Raw genomic sequence first — 23678 nt, forward strand, 5'->3', positions numbered from 1 at the left:
TTAACCTCACAGTGTAATGCAAGGTGAGTCTTTTCAAATGTTTTTAAGTGGGTCATCTCTGGGGTTTCTTCAGCCTTAGATTTATATCTGCAAATCAATTCAGTGACATAACCAGTGTGTGTGTGTGTGCATGTGTGTGTGATTTAATTTCCGTTCAGTCTCATTTCCTTCTGTGCCTTCTACTTACTGGAATATTACCAAAGTATCAGACAGTCTGAATAATGCTTGAATGCTACCAGACTGAGGTTCTACCTAGTATAAAATAAACAGGTCATTAATTTTCATAATTAGCACATGCTTTACTATTGTGTGCTTTAGTTTTTCATGTATATAAGTCTGACTTCCTTACCCAGAAAATCTAGCCACTTCTCGAGTATCTTAGGATTGTTCCTGCAGTGGTGGGAATATCATTAAACACTTTTTTTTGTTGTTGACAACTAACTTGATCATTAAGAAAAATTAATAACTTATGATGGTTGAAAACAAGACTTTACAGATGTTGTTCTCCAGGGATCATCTAGGGCAGTTTAGGTCAGCCAACAAATGTGAATATTGGACTTAAGTTAATAATCTTACAAATTGTGGTAACAGCACAATTATATTAAATTGTTGAAGACTTCAACTACAATTACGAAAAGATTGAGGACATACCCATGAGTGGAACGCAATCACTTGTCTACTAGCCTAGAATAAATCCTGACAGATGCAACCTTGTAAAAGGCTATTTATCAAATGATACTTTCTAAGTCAAGATTTAAAATCTTTCTTTGGACATTTTCCTAAGACAAAATGTTGCAAGTCTAAAGTTCTCAAGCTAAATTTTAGAAACCATTAAACTTATGATATTAGGTCATAATTCTTTCCTGATTTCACATCTGGGAAAAATGTTTTGGGAGAAGAAAGTCTCCTACCCATCTCCAGGACACAAGGATAGCTCTAGGAAATTTGGGGAAATAGAAGTACTTTATCTTTCACATCCTACCACCTTCTTTCTTTTCCTCTTTCCCATTCTGGGAACTCTTCTTACCAATGCCCATTGCCTTCACTCTGTTCTGTCCCTTGCTCTGCACCCTTCTTCTAAGGCCTATCTTCAGCTGAAGGATGGCTTTTCATGGAAGAGTGCCAAGCTTCCCAAGTTACCTGGCTTTTTAATTTGTTTTGTTTTGTTTAGCTCTGGGTATTAAATTCAATGTGCTTTGAGGCTGAGCCACATCCCCAGTTGTTTTTATTTTATTTTGCAACAGGATCTCACTAAGTTGCCCAGGCTGGTCTCAAATCTACCTCAGCCTTCTCAATAACTGAGATTACAGGTATGCACCACTGTGTTCAGCCCATATTACCTTTTTAATATCTTTTTTAATACTAAAAACCCTGTCATTTCTTCAACAAAAATAAATGGAGTATCAGGAAAGCAAAGACAAAATATTATATGAAATATTTTTGCATCTTTCTATAGGTGCTCTAATCTTGAAGTCCTTATTAATTAAAATTAATTTACCCTCATCTTTTTTTTTCCCTTAGTTACCATTCTTTCTCTTTCTACACGTATACACAGAAATGGGTTACAGGCCCTGTCACCTGTGTCTTTACTCTGAACCCACTGCTCTTAGAATATTGACAAAGAAATCATGGGTTCAGTTCAGTCATTAAAGTCAGTGTTTACCTTCCAATTCCTAAATTCACTGGCTGATTTAGATATTTGTGTGATTGCTCTGAAGATTTTTACACAAATATTAATTCCTCCTTGAAAAATAACCTCTATGCTCTTGATTTCTTTGGTACCTAATGGTGTCTTATTTCTCTGTCTAGTTCTTCAGTCTTAGAGTCACCATAGTCTTGCAGGTTCTTTGTTGTCCTTAAATTTTCTTTTGCCTAAATATCGGAAAGGAACCTTGTCAATATCCTTCCAACAAATCGATTATTTCACTGCAGAGTCAGAAATATGCATTTTCTCTTGTTATCAAGGATTTTTAGGGTATATGAGGGAATAAAGAGGTAAAATAGGGCATTTAATATCATGCTGTTCACTTTCATTGTAGAAAGGGACTTATCAAGTTGTCCTTTTAACTAGAGATTGAACCCATATGTACTCTACTGCTAAGCTACATCCCATACCCTTTTTATTCTTATTTTGAGATAAGTTCTAAGTTTCCCAGGCTGGCCTCAAACACTTGTGATTCTCCTGCCACAGCCTCTTTTTTTTTCCAAAGAGAGAGAATTTTAATATTTATTTTTTAGTTTTCGGTGGACACAACATCTTTGTTTGTATGTGGTGCTGAGGATCGAACCCGGGCCACATCCCAGCCCCTGCCACAGCCTCTTGATTAGCTGGGATTACAGGCATGCACCCTCAAAGCTGGTCCCCTGTATGGCTGTGTACTTGGCTGACTCAAGACTCCTGAGGACCATAGAGCAAACTTCTTAGGGCTTCTGCCCATTTATTCAGCATTATTTCCTGTCACTCTCTTAGATACATCCTATGTTGTGGTCCAGAAATAGTCACAAGGCAACATACATTTTATGTACTACCACTCTCGAATTTAGTGTCCATTCATTCTTAGTAGATTTGGTAGCAGGTCTGAAATGTCTACCTTTCAGAGATAGAACAAAGGCTCACAAGGCACTGCATGGCCTTACCAGTGATCTAGATGGGGATGGGAATTTTTCCTAACACAGTTATATCTGATTAATAGGAATAGGCATTCAAGTTAAAACTCTTTTTCATCCCTGTTCTAGTTAACATATTCTAAAATGCTTATTCGCTGCACTATGAAAATTTTTAAAAATCACTTATTAACTTGTAAACATATGTCTGAAAAAAAACTATACATTTATCCAAGTTTAAATGTTCAATGTTTCAAATTAAACATTCACTACTATCTTTAGTTTACTCAAATACAAATACTTTTGAAAACATGTTAATTATTTGCTTATTGTAGGATTCTTTTTAATCACAACATTAAAACAATACTAGTTCCATCAACCAGATGAAAAAGTAGTGAATGACTGGATGTATACCCTTCCAATATTTTGTTTGTGTACATGCTCTTTTATAAATAGCAAGATTATATTTAACATAGTTTTATTGTCTGTCTTTTCAATTTGAAAATGTGAATATAAGCAAATATAATTGCTGCATTGAAATAGTTGTTAGCACTTATTTGTACTAAAAAACTATAACTCTTTCTCCACCATTAGTTCTAAATTAATTTATACTGCTGTGACATAAATTTTCTGTTAAATAAAGTATTTCAAATGTTCATTATTCTTTATTTAGACCATATCCCTAACAATAGAATCATATTAACTCAAGGATTATAGGTCTTTTTTAGAGTTTTAAAACACTTTGCCAAATTGCCTTTTGAAATGATTATTTCAATTTTTATTCTTACTAGTGATGTATGAATTCTTTTTCATATAAGTTTTATTAGAAACATGTCTTAGCCCATTTTTACTTGCTATAATTAAATGTCTGAGGCTGGATAAATATAAAGAAAAGTGGATTATTTAGCTAATGTTCTTGGAGCCTGCATGTCCAAGAATAGGCAGTCTCACTGGTTTTGCCTTTGGTGTAAGAGTTTTTTAGCTACATCACAACATGCCAGATGCCATCATAGTAGGTATACATGCAAGAGGAAGAGCTCAGTCCCATGGTGAAACAGGAAGCAAGAAGGCCAGGCTTGCTCTTTTTATAACAATTTTCTCTCCAGTGACCTAATTTTGTTTCATGAGAACTACATTAACTATTCTTCTGAGAGTGGAGCCACCAGTGACCTAATTATATTCTATTAGGCCCCTCTTTTTAAAGGTTTCACCACTTCTCATCATCACATTGGAGACCAAATTTCCAACATGTGAACTTTCATGAAACAAAACCAAATCCTATCCAAGCCATAGCATAAATTATAGGTGATATTCTAATTTTTAACTGCCAGTGAATTTGTCATTAAAAACATGTATTTTTCCTTGAAGAAAATTGAAACTGAGTTGTTAAAAGGATCAGGAGAAAAACAGGAATCATTTCCAGAAACCAAACAGATTTGAGTTTCTGTTGCCAATGGCAGATGCATCCTAGAGGTCACATAATTTAAAGATGGCAAGATGACCAAGGGGCTACTAGTGACACATTCATGAGAAGTTTAGGATGGAGATGGGAAATTGATTTCTATTGGGAGCTGAGGCATAAATGGGAAGCCAGAAAGTAGGACAGTAACTATGGAATATACTTTACAGAAGAATAGTTTTCAAAAGGAAAAAGGAAAAACAACAAGGATAAAGTAGAGAGAACCATAAGCCCGGTTAAGGTGTGATGGGAAATGAGAAGCTCTGCATCAAGAATGTAAGATGGCATTTGATGTGCAGCCAGGTACATATTAAAGGAGTTGGGTATAGAGCAAAGGGTTTGAACCATAAACTGAAGATCCTTTTACCATGGGAAGGAAAGGAAAGAAAGTAAAACATAAAGCTTGGCAATATGTATATGTGGGGTCACAAGGATTTAATATAGCTTCTATCTTCTGCTGGAGAAGAATGCAACATAATGGGTAGACTATGAATAAACTCCATGTCATTGTCTATTAAAACCAATGTCATTTTTTTTAAATGTGTTTTCTGAAGAAATATAAGATACAAGGTTTTACCAGTAGTGTTGCCTATAAATCTAAATTTACAGAACATCATTTAGGGACCTACTTTAATTAACAGCAGGTCACAGAGCAAATTAATTCATTAAACAAATTTCTATTGCATACCAAATGTAGCATATTCTGTTTGGAAATGCTTATCTATTTTAACCACTAGAAGCTATTTTGCAAAACCAGCATCCTTGGAGAGCTATTGCAGGAATATGTAATCACTTTGGCATAAAAGTTAATCCCTAAAAATACAATTTAAATCATTGCATGATTTCTTTATCTTCAGTAAGTGAAGGTTTGTGATGAAACAGATGAGCCATTTAATCAGCTTTAAAAAATGCCATCGGTGATGTATTCTAGGAAACTGTTTTTATTTTCTATGATAAGACATCCCTTAATCATACTGGACAGTTTCATTGTATGTGCAATAAAGGAAATGAACAATGGAAACATTTATGTAGTGTCTGATTGTCTGGGGATGATGATCTATAAGATGCAGACCTATTATTCAATGCTTATGGGGATTCCCTTCTCTTCCTCTATCATTCCTTTAAGCTCTGGTTTCTGTTATAATCCTAGGAAGAAAATAACAAGCATTTATAGTATTTCAGGATTGGCAAATTAGACTTAAGAGTTAAATAATATTCTTAATTAACTAAAAACAAAGTGGTTAAATTATGAGTAATCATTGTGACATTTTCTGCCTTTTTAATAGAGAAAATGATCCATAATTCGGGACATATATATGAAACCCTTCCAATTTGTAGGTTCACGATTGTAAAGCTTTGAATATTTATGGTGCACAATACCTTTGTGATGGTGATTTATTTTTACTGAGCCTCATGGGTTACAGATTGTCTTGCCAAGTTGGGGGAGGATCAGAAGAAGGAAGGAAGGCTGAATGTTATTTTGTTCCCTGTTGAGCTAATTAGGAATCTAGGGCTAATTTAGAAGGCTGCAAATCTCAGTCTCCCTCTCAGTCAACTAGGCTAGCTCAGGCTCCAATTTAGACTATATTTAGTTATTCCCAGGTCAAAAGGGAAAGAGAAGTATATTCTTAAGTCTATTCTTAAGCCCAGAGTTGATTGGGGAGGGAGTTGGGAGTGATGACTCTGGTAATCTGGTAAAACAGGAGATTAATTGGGAAGGAGGGAACCTTTCATTGTGGTTAAAAAATAAATAAAAAAACAAAAATCAGAAACAAAGATTTGTAATAGAATGCATCATATAGAATAACTTATCTACTAGTGGACCAGAACTTCCTAGTGGTCTGGAATACTCAGACTGTTAATATTTTTATCCTTGGAATCCACACTAACATTTGTTTTTAATTCTTCCTACTCTAAAAGGCTTTCTTTTATAGACTAATAATGACATATAATATTATTTTCAAGATAGTGAATCAATTAAAATTAGTTGTTTTCATTCTTTTCTGGCATGAATACATTCTCTAATGTGTTTGTTTTTTAATAATTTTGTTATTAGGTTTTGTTCCAGAATATATACTGCATAGGGGTAGTGGGGGTGATGGTGTTTTGCAATGCCCTTAATGATGCATAAACTAAAATAAATAAATAGATATAGGACACAAGGATCAATAATGAATAGTCCCTGTTCTAGGGAAACTTACATAAAAATGGGGGAGAGGATGTTTAAATATTTGAATACACTTTAAAATCTGTTCTAAAAGTCAAGACTATAGACAAATCTACACATGGAGGACAGTTATTTACTCTCACATTATGTTTCCTATCCTTCTATTTCTTTGTGAAAGTTTAAATAAATATGTATATATGTTTTATTTTACCTTTTTAAAAACACAGACTAACTTATTATACATTTGCCATTTTGATCTCATACAAAGTTTGCTGGAACATCTAAGCAAAATTCTTTAGAAAAGACAAAAGGGGAAAATTACTTCTAGCTCAGTAGACTTGAGGATATTCCAAGGAAGGGTTCTTGTTTGATTTATGACCTCAAATATGGAGATGAAGGGGAAAGCAGTCCATATATAAAAAATAGCCAAAGCCTATCGGCAGGAAGGTGGAAGTACAAGGAATTGTCAGAAAATTTCAATTAGGTTTCTGCACTGTAAATGGAGTAGGTAGTGGGAGACAAACATGGATCAGAGATTTAGGGGGAATTGTGGGCACTTTTGCTTAAAATTTCATGTGCCTGGAAAAAATAAGTGGATTGTGCATCCTTGGATAGACTTTCTGAGTTTTGATAACTGTTCACATCTCATTTGTCTAAACAACTTGATGGTTTTGATGTTACTACTTAGAATATCTAAAATCCAATTTAAAACTTAATTGACATATGTTTTGATCACTGTGTAACTTCCCTTTTGAAGCTCTCCAGCCATGAACTCTGTAAACTCATCTCAGCTTAGTGTCAAATGGCATTTACATTATCTATGGTTGTTGGTCATATACCAACACTAGAGAAATAGAGATTCTTCCAAGTCCCAAAAATTAAGTAAACTAGATAAATCTGGGTTGATTTTGTATGTTGCTCTATCTTTTGGGGAAAAAAAACCTAGCTCATAGGATTTCTATGTAACCAAAAATCTTCTGATAAAAGATTATTTTAACCAGTTGCTTTTCTGGGTCTCTACATGATAAAATAATAGGATAGTCTAGAGAATTACAAAGGTGTGGCTGCTTGGGGAAAAAAAAGAAACATTGATAAATGCTTACCACCCAACTTTATAAAGATGCTCTACGTGGATTTAATTTGAAGATGCTCATTTTTCTAATGTTTTGAATCTAGTGAGTAGAATTACAAAAGTAATCCATAGAGGTCTATCCTTCTCTGCACATTAATATAAGACTTATTTCATCTAATTCTCTATTTTAAGAGTATATATAATTATAAATATAAAGTAATAGAATGGGCATTTAAAGTACTACAAGAAACTCCTCTCAGCAGCTTCTACCCACACATTCTTCCACAAATCTCTACTTATAATGCTTAATTTTAATTTAAAATGTCTTATATTTTATTTTCAAAATGGCATAATTCATTTATTGACACATGAAAAAATGTATCCTAATAGAGTTGCAGAAAGTGCTGTTATATTTAGGTGTAATAAAGCCACACAAAGCATTTAGCCAGTGAGTTTCCACAGATATTAGATATTAAAAGCCAATGAGTGAAGGGAATTCTCTCTAGTTTAGCACTGTCATGGCAAGGGGCCAGATCTTCAGAGAAGTCTTTTTTAAATTTTTTAATTAATTAACTCTAACTGGGTATATATGACAGCAGAATGCATTTTGATTCATTGTACACAATTGCAGCACAACTTTACATTTCTATGGTTGTACATGATTTAGCATCACACCATATGTGCAGTCTTACATGTATGTAGGGTAATGATGTCCATATCATTTCACCATCTTTCCTGCTCCCATGTTCGGCCCTGCTCCTTTTTGCCCAAAGTTCCTCCATTATGGGTCAGTATCCACTTATCAGAGAGAACATTCAGCCTTTGGATTTTTTGAATTGGCCTACTTCACTTAGCATGATATTCTCCAGCTCCATCCATTTACCTGCAAATGCTATAATTTTATTCTCTTTAATGCTAATTAATATTTCATTGTGTATTTATACCATAGGTTCTTTATCCATTCATCTATTGAAGGACATCTAGCTTGGTTCCACAGTTTATCTATTGTGAATTGAGCTGCTATAAATATTGACGTGCTGCATAACTATATTATGCTGATTTTTAAGTCCTTTGGGTATAGACCAAGGAGTGGGATACCTCCGTCAAATGGTAGTTCCATTCCAAGTTTTCTAAGGAATCTCCATACTGCTTTCCAGATTGGTTATACCAATTTTCAGTCCCACCACCAATGTATGAGTGTGCTTTCCCCCCACATCCTTGCCAACTCTTATTGTTGTTTGTATTCTTGAAACTGCCATTTGACTGGGGTAAGATGAAATATTAGAGTAGTTCTGATTTGCATTTCTCTAATTACTAGACATGTTGAACATTTTTTCATATATTTGTTGATTGACTGTATATCTTCTGAGAAGAGTCTGTTCAGCTCCTTAGCCCATTTATTAATTTTTTTTCAGGTGTTTTTTGAGTTCTTTATGTATCCTGGAGATTAGTGCTCTCTCTGATGTGTGTGTGTGTGGCATAAATTTGCTCCCAAAATGTAGACTGTCTCTTCACCTCATTGATTGTTTCTTTTGCTGAGAAAAAAATATTTTTAGTTTGTATCCATCCAATTTGTTAATTCTTGATTTCATTTCTTGCACTTTAGGTGTCTTGTTAAGGAAGTCTGGACCTAGTCCAATGTGATGAAGATTTGGGCCTACTTTTTCCTCTATTAGTGCAGGGTCTCTGGTCTAATTCCTAGGTCCTTTATCCACTTGGAGTTGAGTTTTCTGCTTGGTGAGAGATAGAAGTTTATTTTTATTTTGCTGCATATGGATTTCCAGTTCTCTCAGCACCATTTATTGAAGAAGGTATCTTTTCTCCAGTGTATGTTTTTGCACCTTTGTCTAGTATGAGATAACTGTATTTATGTGAGTTTGCCTCTGTGTCTTCTATTCTGTACCATTGGTCTATTTTGGCGCCAATTTTATGCCATTTTTGTTACTTTAGGTTTGTAGTATAGTTCAAGTTCTGCTTTTGTGATGCCTCATGCTTCAGATTTCTTGCTAAGGATTGCTTTGGCTATTCTCAGTCTTATTTTTGCAAATGAATTTCATGAATGCTTTTTCTATGAGGAATGATGTTGGGATTTTAATTGGAATCTCATTGAATCTTAATAGTGCTTTGGGTAGAATGGCCATTTTGACAATATTAATTTTGCCTATCCAAGAGCATGGGAGATCTTTCCATTTTCTAAGGTTTTCTATAATTTCTTTCTTTAGTGTTCTGTAGTTTTCATTGTAGAGGTCTTTCACCTCTCTTGTTAGATTGATTTTATTTAGTTAGTTAATTGTTTTTTGAGGCTTTTGTGACTGGGGTAGTTTTCCTAATTTCTCTTTCAGAGGATTCATCATTGATGTATATAAATGCATTTGATTTGGGAGCATTGATTTTATACCCAGCTACTTTGCTGAATTCATTTATTAATTCTAGAAGTTTTCTGGTAGTGTCTTATATTTTAAATTACTGAAATGTAAATATTGTAAGACTGTCTATTCTTTTACATACACATATATTTATATAATTTCACTTACTAGACTTCTTTAATTAAATAAATTATTTTATTATTTTAATATAGCTCAGATAATTATTAGCTGACATTATTCCTGATTATTAGTCACATGTTTATTTTATACTTTACATATTTTGCTTATCATGTGTTTTATCCTGAAAGTTTTTACTCTAAAATGAGGAAGGTGGTAATCACATGAATATGTAGGTCCTTTTCTAATACAATGTCAGTTTTAGTGATACTCCTTTTATATGAACATGATTTGTAATTCAGTTGTTAATTGATCAATTTAACTCTTTATTTTGTTCTGGAACTGATATACACAGCCTCATAAGCCTCTCATATTTTACTGTAGCATTTAGTTAAGACTATTTATTTACGACTATTTATTTACCAATTACCAACACATAATTTGATTCTAAAACTTGTGGTTAAAAAATAAGTTAGATTCAATACCTGATTTCATCCCTAGAACTCTATGGTATAAAGTACTTGTCTATGGATGAATTAGAATTTGAATCCAATTCAATCTATAAGATCTGTCCATGAACTAGATCATTTTTAAACTCCTTGAATATTTTTTATGGGGGCATACTGGAGATTGAACTCAGGGGCACTCAATCACTGAGCCATATCCCCAGCCCTTTTTTGTATTTTATTTAGAAACATTGTCTCCCCAAATTGCTTAGCAATTCACTGTTGCTGAGTCTGGCTTTGAACTTGTGATCCCCTTGCCTCAGCCTCCTGAGCCTCTGGGATTGCACCATGCGCCACTGCACATATTTTCTGGAGTCCAAGATGTCATAGAGAGTAGGTAGAATCTTAAAGTGGTCCTCTAAGATTTTCTGCTCTAATCTCAGAACTGTGAATATGAGATGTCATGACCAAATTATATGTGGCAAAGATATAATTAAGTCTACTTTTCATTTTATTTTATATTTATTGAAAGAAAGAAATTTTAGTGGTCCTAATTTAATTGTGCCAGCACTTTCAAAACAAGGTTTTAATGGTTCTTTGGCTGGTGAGAGATGAGGACGTTTCAGAAATGCTAACCTTCAGAATTTCTCAGGACCTACTTTGGGCTTGAAATAGGAAGGGAAGATATAACAAGGAATATGAGCACCTCTAAAAGTTCACAGATACAATAAAAAAGAAACCTGTGTCTTAAAATCTCAAGAAACTACATCAAAACAAACTTTACTAGCTTAAAAGTCCATTCTTTCCTTACAGCCTCCATATTGGAGCCCAGCCTGGCCTACAACTTCATTTTGACCTTATGAGACCCTAGGCAGAGAAGTCATCTAAGCCTAAAAGGAACTTGCAAAATTTTGAAATAATAAATGGGTATTGTTTTAAGCCATTAAATATATCCTGTCTTATATAGTGATTAAGAAACTCAATATGCCACTTTTAGAACTCCACTAAACTGGGGCAGAAGGGTTTTATATGATGGAGTGAATAAACAGATTAATACTGGAAGTCATTAAAGGGGAGGTTGGTCAGTGCAATCAGGCCATCTCTGTTTCTTGTTTAGCTCTTGTCAAAGATAGGCTCCAAAATAGCATAGTACAGGGACACAGCTACATCAATGTTTATAGCAGCACAATTCAAAATAGCTAAACTGTGGAGCCAACCTAGGTGCCCTTCAGTGAATGAATGGATTAAAAAAATGTGGCATATATACACAATGGAATTTTACTCGGCAATAAAAGAGAATAAATTATGACATTTGCAGGTAAATGGATAGCATTGGGGAAGATAATCTAAGTGAAGTTAGCTAATCCTCCCCCCAAAAATGTTGAATGTTTCTCTGATATAAGAAGGCTGAATCATAGTGGGGTAGGGAGGGGGAGCATGGGAGGAATAGATGAATTCTAGATAGGGCAAAGGGGTGGGAGGGAAAGGAAGGGGGCAGGGGATTAGCAAGGATAGTGGAATGTGATAGACATCATTATCCAAAGTACATGTATGAAGATAAAAATTGGTGCCAACATACTTTATATACAACCAGAGGTATGAAAAATTGTGTTGTATATGTGTAATAAGAATTGTAATGCATTCCACTGTCATTTATTTTTAAAAAATAATAATAAAAAAGATAGGCTCCAACCCTCCTACAGAAACTGGGATAGATAAGGACTTGAGTTTAGCAGAAGATAGCTTAAGTTAGTTCCTAGGTCTCACAAAGAAAATCCTGATTTGTAAAACTGGGTGGGAAAATATTTACATCACAAAGAAGTGGAGAAAAAAATTATAATGCCAACTTTTCTAAAATAAAATCTGTAAAAAAAATAATATGAGTTAGGGAGGTTGGGCATATGTTCAGGAAGAAACTTTTCTAAAGTTTGGTCAAACTGAGGGGAATATTAAGACTGTCTCTATGTCTATTTATATGAATACATCCATGTATGTATATAACTATTATTTAAAGGTCAACTGCAGATATTTTATACCTGCCACTAATATATCCTAACTTTATCTTGATGTTATTCTTATGAAAGCTTTCCTGCCCTTTACTTTCTAAAATGGACTCTAAATGCTGTGTGGTTTGTGTGGGCATAGTTCAAATGTAAATTATCCTACATGCAAGGAGAACAAAAAAAAACTTTATCTAGATCTAACCTGTATTATTTTATTTTTCTCATTACCATACAAATGCCTGAAGCTTGTAACTTTATAAAGATAAGAACTTTATTTAGCTCATATTTCTTGAGGTTCAAGAGCATATCACCACACCAGCATCAGCTCACCTACACTGAAGTCTGCATGGCAGATAACATCACAATGAAGAGACCACATTCATTAGCAAGAGATCACATCACACAATATGAAGTCAAGCTTTTAAAATTTGCTTTCTCAAGTATAAATGCAGGAGCCCCACAGGAATAACCTTTCCAAGGGAAGAGCCCCCTATGACCCAAGGGACTTCCCACTAGGCACCACCTCTTATGGATTCTACCACCTTTCATATCACCACCCTGAGAACCAAGTTTCCAATACATAGAAACTTTAGGACACAGTCTCATATCCAAATCACAAATATAAGTGTAATCAAATATTACATAGGTGATATCATAGAATTTTAGACAAGTTCTTAAATACCACCTAAAATTCTTTTTAAAATTTTTCACAATGAAAAGAATATAGGAAAAGTATGAAGAAAGAGAGCCTGCCTGAGATTCTTCCCTTCCTTCATATTACTTACATCTGTTCTGGTAGGAATGTCTTTGAAAACCCTGACACAATCCTGACCCTCCAAAGCAGAAAGAATACACAACATGGTAGACATAACTTTTCCACCCACAGCTTCTGGATCTCAGCTGCTGCTTCTTGTTCTCTCTCCATTGTCTGCTGTGAATATGATGTGGACACAGAGCAAATAGTCTTTAGAGAAGTTCCAAGAATTACAGAGCAATTTTGAAGTTGATTTTTCAATAGATGTAAAAGAAAAGTGTTCAAAGAGTCTTTCTTTGCCTTAGTCATAAAAATCTCATTACTTTTTCTTTAACTGAGATTTGAACATTTTCTATTTCTTAGATGACCATTGACCAGAATTTAGTTTATGGATATGCTTAGGGTACTTTTGTGTTTGGTTTTCATTTATACTGATATTGGACATTTTCAATTATGGCATTTGGGAAATTGTTAAGAGAATTTTGGTGATGGAGTGAAAAAAAATGGCATGAAAATTTGAGGCATCTAAAAAGTGTCAGGCCAACATTTTACTACTAACTTGTAATGAGATTCCAGTTCTTTGATTTTAATTAGCACAACTTTCACTGGTTACAAGAGAGCTGCAACCACAAATCTCTTCATCTTTAAATTATATATTCTCAACCACATCTTAGTTGTCTTTCTCTTCGTTGAACCTTCCAATTATATCACCTTATGACTGGCTTCTTCAAGCTACTGAGATACAAACTTCACTCCTGGAATCAATTATTCTCTTCTTACATGTTTCTTAAGTCCATGTCAAAGTGGGAATCTTAAAACAGCATTTTCATTTCTAATATCTAATGTGACAGTTCAAAACAGGGATGTTTGTCTTCCTTTGCTACATGTACTTATCAAAATCCTTTTTCTTTTGTTGTACTGAATAATTTTGTTAGTAAGTACATGATCATTATGTATCTCCTTTACATTTATAGACATATAATGAAGTCCTATGCACAATAGGCAAGTAAATATAGTTTTTAACAAAGTCTACTGTTATCCTACTATATAAAATCCTGTTAATTAAACCGTATGATCCAACCACCCCACACTCATATAAGTTTTTCTTTAAAACCTTCAGAATTATTGCTTTCAGTTTAGGAATTATTCCAATGTCTTCAAATTTTTGTATCTTAGTAATATTTAACAAAGTATAACTTGAATTCCTTATGCTTATTATGTATTTTGCTTAGTATAAGAGAATAGCATATAATTTTCCTTCACTTACCATTTCTTTGTAGCATTTGTTATGAGGTTGCTCTTGAAGTCAATGTTTCTACGAATCTTTCTTTAAACCACTTTTTGGTGGGGAGAACCTTTATAGTCTCCTAAATTACCCTTTAAAAGAAAATCATACAGATTTCACATTCTGAAACAATATGGCCTTGTTTACCAGTTTGTTCCATAAAAGTAATGTTTTAAATTACTTTCAAAAGTGAATTATTTACTTCTCCTATCCAAAGAGTATTGAATTGACAAAAGTCACCAGTGGGGTTTCTGAACATTGTAACTGCATGGCTCCAAGTGTCCCTGCTATTCATGGTTATAGTGATCCAAATTGCTATTTTCCTTCTTTAGGATCTGTGTTTTAAAGCAATAACTAACTTAATCTTTTGGAAAACAAAACAAAAATACAAGTCATTTTTTTTATTATAGCCATACTAGCAGAAGCCACCAAACTCCTGTTATTGTTCTAGTTATTTATGAACAGTGAAATGAGTTTTTACTTCTGATTATCTGAACCAAACTTACTAGTGGGTAGATGAGAAAACATCACTAAATTTAATTAAAATTCCACTCAATGAACAAGTACTCTTTATGTATTTGTTGCAGCCCAGGAATTCTGCAAAATTCTAGGAATGAAAAGTGAATCAAGATTTTTGTCTTGATTTTGTGAAGAATAAGTGGTGAAAACAAATATGTACCAGTAATATCAATACAGTGAGAATCATGTTTACATAGGTATATAGATTATAGATCCTGAGTGATTATAAGAGAACTACTGGATAAATGATCTCAAAGGCCTGTGAGGAGGGTCTCAGAATATGGATTTATAAAATACATAGAAAGAAGTGTTACTCAAGCAGAGGAATTATGCAGCATAATGAGCTACAGAGAATTGCAAGTGGTTCAGAGTAACTGAATCATAAGGTAAGAGTGAAGGTGGGAACAGGTACAACTGCAAAAGTAAGTAGGGGCTGGACTTTAGAAAGTTTGTTATAAACCAGGGTATACAGCCTGGTTTTTGTTTTTGCACTGCTTGCAAGCTAAGAATGATTTTTACATGTTTAAATAGAATAAAAGTCAAAAAAGAATATTTTGAATCATATGAAATGATATACAATTCAAATTTCAAAACATCATTTTTGAATAATCTAACATTATAAGAACATAGTCACCTTCATTAATTTCTAGATTGTCTTTGGCTATTTCTGCATATGATAGAGTCCAGTAGTTGAGGCAGAGGCAATATGGACTGTACTATCTGGCCTTTTCCAGAAAATTCTAGAAATTTTATGCTGACCCCCTGCTATGAACAAGAGTTTGCATTAAGAGTTTGCATTATAAGAAAAAACTATGGATGAAATTTAAAAGTGAGAATGTCTCTTAGTAAGAGCTGTCTTATCAACTGTTCTCTTACATGGCATATGTTGAAGATAGTTTATAAACAAGATCAGTGATAAGTAACTATACAAGTATATATAGTAAAAGTATATCAGTAAATATATTTTGGACCTTTCCTGGGTTTGGAAGGTGTGGAAGATATGAAAAAAAAAAGTTTGATAACAACCTTAGGAGGGAGAGGCATTTACACAGAATAAAGTCCTTAAAAATGGCATAGAACTGGGTACAATGACACATGCCTGTAATCCCAGTGGCTTGAGAGGCTGAGACAGGAGGATCTCAAGTTTGAGGGCAGCTTCAGCAACTTAGTGAGGCCCTAAGCAACATAGCGAGACCATGTCTCATAATAAAACATAAAAAGGGCTAGAGATGTGGCTCAGCAGTTAAGTACTCCTGGGTCAATCCCCAGTACCACCCCCACACCCCTGCAAAAAAAAAAAATAGCATAGAAACAGACTGGTCTCTCTTAAGAAAGGCAACATTAAAAGAATGTCAAATTAGAAGATTCAATGATTTTTTAAAATAAATAAACATAAATTTGTGGTCAAAAAAGACAAGAGGATAGAAGAATTTTTAAAAAATTCCATTTCCAAGTTGTAGTTAGTGATCAGATTTCCAGTGAAGATTTATTTTGACCTTTCTTTCTCCAGTATGTTGTATAATTTGGTCAAATGCTTATAACGTCTTAATCTGAATCCTTTCAATGTGCCCAGCTGCACACTGCAGTGATATATTTTGTATCAGTATTAAGTGAGTTTTTGCTCCAAGATCCATTTCCTCTATCTTCCTTTCTGTACTTACACCCTATTGCAAGAACCAAACTCTGTGAGCTGCATTGCCACACCTCTTAACCTTCAGTCTTCTGCCTAGTCTGGGCCACTGTAAGTCACCAGTGGACATTAGTAGTTGGGGGGAAAAAGAGAAGTCAGATTTTTTTACCCTTTTCTCAGCATCATCATCAGTGATTGTGTCTCCTTCAGGGTCCCAGCTCTTGTCGAGAGCCTGCACTGTGGTTCATGCTAGAACTTTGACTCCCGGAATTTGGTAACCCCATCTTTCCTTCCTCAGGTTTTCCCGTCCTAGGTAGCAAAGGCTTCTTGCTACAGCTAATCTGCTGTTGTTATTTTCTAAATGTGCCCCATCACCTTCTGTTGTTTTTCATGCTTTGCCATCACATTATTTTTTTATATTGGCTGCTCCTTTATTTGATGATGATGATGATGATGATTTTATTTGTTTCTATATTTTGTGGCACTAAGCATTTAACATAAGTCTTGTATGTACTAGACAAGCACTTTTCCACTGAACTATACTTCCAGTCTTTCTTTTATTTTAAATTGTGGTAAAATATATACATATGAAGTTTACCAATTTGACCATTTTCAAGTGTATGATCAACATATTCAAATCCTCCCTTCAATCCCCCCAATGATAGGCTGTGTTTTCTTATCTGAACTTCTCTGACACACACTAAGATTCCAAGAAGAGAATGTAGCTTCTTAAACCCATACAGACAAGCATTCTTAATACCAAGCTGTGACTACCAATTTGAGTAGATTCATTTACCCTATACATATTAATAAACCTTTCTTAATAGTATCCCCAAATAAACAGGTAAAATGCTCATGTAAAAATCTGTAGATTAAAAGAATATTCATTGCTTTTCTCCTTTGCTAATGTCTCCAACTTTTAAAATGTTGGCCTTTTTCTTTCTCTTTTCGGACAGTTGATTTAAATCAAATAAATGGCTATTTATTTAGAACAGCAGTCTGATTTTTTTTTTTTGTATACAAATCATTGTACAAAATTCCATCTCTGCCACCACTTGTTATTTTGTAATTTCCATTTATTCTTTAAAGTTATTTGTTTACTTGTCTCTTGGAACTTCTATTTTCTCCCGTCTCCCTTTTCTATTCTGCATTCCTTTCCTTCCACTTGTTATTTCTAGAAAAACCTAATTTCAGAATAGATTGAAATAGAACTTTTATTTACTTGTATGTGTATATCTGTGATTTGTGTGTTTAATATTAAATACTGGAGTATTTAACTGTGTTTTTATAGAGTACTGAAGTGCTGAACTGTAATTAAAATTATTTTGTTAGGTAGAAGTTCCTTTGGCTTAGACTGTATTTGTTGGCAGATATTTCATTTACTGTTATTTAGTGTATGATCTTCAAATCTTTGCATAGACATTCCAAGTTACAAAGACAAAGTTCTACTCTTCATAAAAAGAAAACTCCATCAAACTCTTGGCCCTTCAAGTTAGCAGTGGTGCAAGACCCACATTTTATGCCTCATGTATTCTGATGGGTTCGTATATGATTAGGTGGTTTGGGTTATTAAAACAACACTGCAACAGGAGTAGTGGGAAAGGTAGAAAGGGAAGAATATGTGAATGTTAAAGCTGTCTTTTTCTTCTGAAGTATGTTACCTTGTGCAAGTCCCTGAGCCTCACACATCCTAATTTCCAATTGTTTGTGGATATTCGTGAACCTCTATACCCAGGCAATTGCCAGCCAGAGTCTTGGTCCTTTTTTTTGTACCAAATGAGCAAATGCATAATTGGGATGGGGGGGAGAAATGCTTCAAAGAGGCCAGTTTGCTAGTTGAGAAAGAGAATAACACTTTCAGCAGGTGGGAGGAGTAAAAATAAAAAGTCACTCTGGAGATTTTTGTGAGAAAGCTTGAGAGCAGATAAAATTATATCACAAATATGACCAGGGGTAAGATATAAAAGCAATATTTTTAAGAGCATTTTTAAAGCATTTTGTTTTCTATGTAGGATACCCTTTGGCATTTTGCTGAATCTGCAATAAATACATAAATTACTGCTCCATTATTTTTCATTGTCAGATTGGTGTTACTTTGGTGATACCCCATGCTATATCTGAGCCTTAATGTTGCTGTTTTAATCAGGTTTTTTTGTCACTTGAAAAGAACAATGTAAAGGAGGACAAGTTTATTTGGGGCTTATAGTTTTAGAGGTATCAGTAAATAGATGGCCAACTTCATTGCTCTGGGCCTCAGAAGAAGCAAAAGATTATGCTATTATGGAGAACACAGGGCATGGCAATCAGGAAGGAAAGAGCTCCATTCAGGAGGGACAAAATACAACTCCAAAGGCACGTCTCCAGTGATCCATCCTCTATTCACACACTACATGCCTACAGTTACTACCCTTTTAATTCCTATCAGGGATTAATGCTCAGATTAGGTTTAGGCTCTCCTAACACAATCATTTCACCTCCATACTGTCTTGCATTGTTTCATACATGAGCTTTTGGGGGACACCTCATATCTAAACTGTATCAGTTGCATAGCTTTTTACCACCTACATGTGACGAGAGGTGCAGAGGAAAGAAAAGAAATAGGTGTTGAAAATCACCTTTCATTTTGTCCTCACAGAATCCTGCAAGGCGGGTAACTTTATCTTCACAGATAAGTTAGGAATGCCTACATGATCTAAAATCCTAACTCATGTATGATTGGCATGACTAGAGTTTTGGTCCTTTTTTGTACATAATGAGCAAATGCATAATTGGGATGGGAGGGAGAAATGCTTTGAAACTTGGAATATGCATGTCCATTGTTTGCTATCATTTCTTATACAAAACTGTTGAATAAAGACTGCTTTCATGTCATAATTATTAACACATTATCTTATTTCCAAAAAAACTAGCATAAAATATAATAGGAAACTTTAATTATCTTAAAGAGAAAGGGGACTCCCAACAAAGTGCATAATAGGAAAGATACCCATCTGATCCATGTCTTCCACTACGTGGGGCCTAATTGAGAACTAGGAGAATATGCATCCACTTATATCACTGGGGTCAATGAAAGACAACTTTACAATTCACATTAATTTTTTATTCTAAAAAAGTAATGTTTACACATAGGTACACAAAATATTAAACCACGTTTTCTAAAATCATCATTTTCCCCATTAAAAGATGACAATGACAAAGATAAAAAAAAAAGAAAAAGGAAGTAGAAGTAAGAACAGCATAAGCAGTAGAAGTTTGAAGAATTTTGTGCCAAGAAAAGGGGAAAGCAGAGCCCATAAACTTATCATATGAATAGGTTTTAGTTGTAAAATAAAAGGAACAGGAAGCTATTAGAATCAAGTAAGATTCCCAATTTTGTAGAAAAGTAAAGATCATATTTCTGTTCTCCTGCAATTTCTTTGCTCTAGAGTAGCATCAAACTGATATATTCAAGGATTAGAAAAATATGGAGGGCAGTTATTTTGTGATGATCTGGAAAAAAAAAAACTCTTTCAATGATGCTCTAAATCACAATGAGTTGATTGGGCTCCTTTTTACTATGTGGAGCTCAACTCTGCATATATCTGAGCCACCATGAACTGGAAGAGCTGATTGAAGTAACAAGCCAAAAATGGAAAGAATTAGGTAGTTAAACTATGATGACACTCAGCATTTGTTTTTCAGGGGATAAATTGTGGTATAAAGGTGTATTAAGAATTGTAAGGCAAAAATAATAATAATAGTAACAACAACAACAACAACAACAATAAACTATGATGACTTAAGTGGAAGTCTAAAATCATAGAAATTGGGTACTCCCTTTCCCTTCTCCCGCTGGAACAATATTCTGGTCAAGGACGAGGTGGATCCACAGACATGGGGGTCATGTCAATGTTGAGAGAGTCCCTGAACAAAAAGGCCTCAGCAGTTTTGTCAGTGATGGGTAAGGAGAGAATAAAGAGAGCTGGGAGTGGGAGTCAGAAGTACTGTGCTGAGACAGAATAGGGTAGTGTCTTCAAGAATTCCTCCTCTTCCCTCCATACAGAGGTTTTAGCAGAAGACCTGTCAAAATCCTCAGATAAGGAGCTCCAGGAATGAAGAGGCCTAGATTGGGAATGTAAATATGCCAAAGAGCCCACTGGCCACTGGAGCCTTGCATCTTTTTTTCTGGAAATCCCTTTAGAAGCTGCCATGCACTGGCTATGGACCAAGCCTGGTGCCAGGAGGGAAGTTTTCGGTTGAGGCCCCTTCAGATAAAGCTTCTGTGTTCCTGTGTTCAGGCCTGAAAAATTATATACAGTGTTTTCACCAGGGGCCCAATTGCTCAATTATCTTCATGGGTGAATTTTGAATGTGAATTTTGCATGGTGCCAAATAAGCTTATAAGTTTAATGGGAAAAATGCAGGAAACTTGTCCTTTTTGTTATGCAAGAAAATGGTCAATTTTTGCCATTTTTTTCCTTTTCTCGGCACAAAATTCTTCAAAATTCTGCTGCTACTGTTCCTACTTTTCTTCCACTTTTTCTTCCTCTTCCTTTTCCTTTGTTATTGTCATCTTTTAATGGGGAAAATGATCATTTTAGAAAACTTGGTTTAAAATTTTATGTGCTTTTATGCAAATATTTAATTTTTTAGAATAAAGAATTATGTAAATTGTACAAGTCATCATATTAATTTGGGTTTATTGATTAAAAGTTGGAAATGTTTTATATTTAACTATTGTTGGGAGTTGAAAATTGACTAGAAGCACCATCTCAAATTGTCAAGTATCAAGAGGATATTTCTCATTCTCTTTACAGAATATCATCTGGCATATTTTGGATTCTACAGCAGTGCATATCTTATTAGAAAATGTAGCCTCCTATTTGGCTTGCATGATATTTGCAAGTTCAAATGAGTATTTTTATTGTCATTTTTTCCATAAGCATTGGCATTTCTTACATTTTAATTCTTACAAGGGAACCAATTCTTTATTTTTAACTTCAAATGGCTGCAAGTGCTGTGAAGTTGGCAAAGTTATCTTTTTTCCCCTTGCTGAATGTACTTTTCAGAGTACTGTTTGTCATATTTTTGGAAGAATAAGGGTGAATATGTAGAGGAAGGAAAGTTTCAAGGATAAAGTAGTAAAAGCAGCAAAGAAAAAAAAATGTATCCTTTTGGGCATAGACTTTAATTTCTTTAAAAAATTCCAATGATTAAAATTCACATTTCATTTAGATACATTAGCTATATGAGTATGTACACTATGTAAAGGGATTGTGTGGATTGAAAGCATGCCATGTTTACAAATAGTATCTCTGGTTGTAAACATGATAAAATTATCAATGAAACTCTCTAATTTGATCCTGAAGTAAAAGGATGTTGTCCAATGAATCATTTGTGTTTGTAGGAGGCATCGTCGTTGCTAATAGACAGCAATGGGACCCAGATGTTTTCTGGAAAGTTGGTTGCACTGGAGGCAGGGAGCATTACCTAAAGTGTAGGAGGCCATATGGAAGTAAAGGTTGGAAACATCCCATTACAAGTCATATATCACTGAGCTGACAGCAAGGGTTTCAGCTTGTTTTTATTTAAATCATGAAAGCAGCTGCTCAGCTGTCTAGCTGTATTAAATTTAACCCCCTTTCCTGGCAATCGAATGCAGTAATTTATGCAATTTTGATTGGACCACTACGTAAATATCATTTGGAGAGCTTTCACTTATTCTTGTCCCTTAAATTCACATCCAGATCCGTGATTGGCTAATTTTTCTCCTGGATGAGAATGCTTACAGATAATGCACCTGGCTGAGTCTATTATGGCGAATCACAGAGGAATACTGTAATTTCAGCTTTGGCAGATAATTACCATGGCAAAACATGAATAAATGCCAGATAGCTTTTTAAGTGATCATTTATATCTCTTGGTGTCTCTTCTTTATTTTCCTTTAGTGATTTTGTTTCCTTCTGTTTTCCTCTTCTTCTTTTTCTCCTAGTGACTTTCTCTTTCACTTTTCTGTCATGCATGCATTTCCAATATATGACTCTGCCTAGCTCTTATCATTTTATTTTCTACTTGGGCACCCTGGCTGTTCTATTTGACCCTTTCACTCATATTCTCTCAGCCCCTTTTCTGCAATCTTTTGTTCCTGTCTCTCCATGTATCTCTCCTTCTTTGTACTCTGTTTATCTCTCCTTCCTTGTACTCTGTTTTTTAAAGACCTTATCCAGCTTGAATTTTTTTTTTAGTTGGTGGCCCTTTCCTCTACGGGCTTTAGGATGTTCCAAGCCCTCCATGAAGTCTTCTGTCAACATTTGGAAAGTTCAAATCCAGATTTTGACCTCATGTGCCTCAAGCTACCTATTAAGATACATTTTATCACTTGCCCACAAAGTAGAGACTTATACTATTGCCTGTTGGAAAAGCATAGACTTTGATTCCCTGTGGAAAGAAACACTATGGAAAGAAACATAAGTTTTATCCCTAACAATAGGGGAAACCTGTAAATACAGTTAAGCTGTTTCTAGGAAAACAGATGCAATTAAGGCAGACATTTTGCATTTGTCTACATTTTTCAGGTAATTAGGTAATAATTCAATGTTCTTCCCTAAGTGTAATTAAATGTCCTCACCTTCCTATAATATGTGATGTTTGGTCAGAGATATCCCATGTGAAGGAAGTGTTTTTAATTATTTAATTGATCTGATATGAAGTACTCTATTTAATCATTTTTCATTGATACAATATTCTTCAGAAAGTGTTTTTAATTGTGATTTATCTTAAATGATCCGGATCCAATGTAAAAATAGTTGCAGATTGAGGTTTGAGGCTAATGTAGTGTGCTATTAGGTGCCAGAATGATTTGCTGTGGGTCACTGCATGATATGACATTTTCCAGGGCTATTTTCTCCAGGGCTAGAAATAAATAAAGGTCCTATGTAGAGATATTACTTTTCTTCAAATGCTAGATCTGCCTAAACAGAAATTCTGACCCCATATTTCTACTCTTCAAAAATGTAGCATGGTTCTATAAACTAAGTCACACTGTAGGCTAGCAAAGACTATGTTAGTATGCAAACAATAGAAAATTATATTGTGGTTAATTTTATATTCACTATTTTCTCATTAAAAGTAAATACAGACTGTCCTCAGAATTTGTGTCAGAAAAAAAGTGCCATCTTATAGCTTAAGTAACTTCTAAAGTCATATTTCATATGGTCAAGTCCCTGTAATCAAGATGTAAAACTATTTTTCCTATGCATTAGTGTGATTCTATATAT

The 23678-nt window shown here is 34.4% G+C and overlaps 1 protein-coding gene across 6 annotated transcripts in view; it reads left to right on the forward strand.

Moving 5' to 3' along the window:
* Agmo (alkylglycerol monooxygenase) overlaps positions 1–23678 on the forward strand; it is a 325071-nt gene that overhangs the window by 277801 nt on the left and 23592 nt on the right. Inside the window, exon 14 of one of the 6 annotated variants that reach the window (XM_078040034.1) lies at positions 21219–21555. The exons of the other annotated variants lie outside the window; for them this stretch is intronic. Within the exon in view, the coding sequence (XP_077896160.1) occupies positions 21219–21515 (297 nt within the window). The 3' untranslated portion in view covers positions 21516–21555. Of the gene's footprint in view, positions 1–21218; positions 21556–23678 lie in introns of those variants that run through there. 6 annotated transcript variants of the gene reach the window in all.

The sequence above is a fragment of the Ictidomys tridecemlineatus genome, chromosome 2 (assembly GCF_052094955.1).
Source record: "Ictidomys tridecemlineatus isolate mIctTri1 chromosome 2, mIctTri1.hap1, whole genome shotgun sequence".
NCBI lineage: Eukaryota > Metazoa > Chordata > Mammalia > Rodentia > Sciuridae > Ictidomys > Ictidomys tridecemlineatus.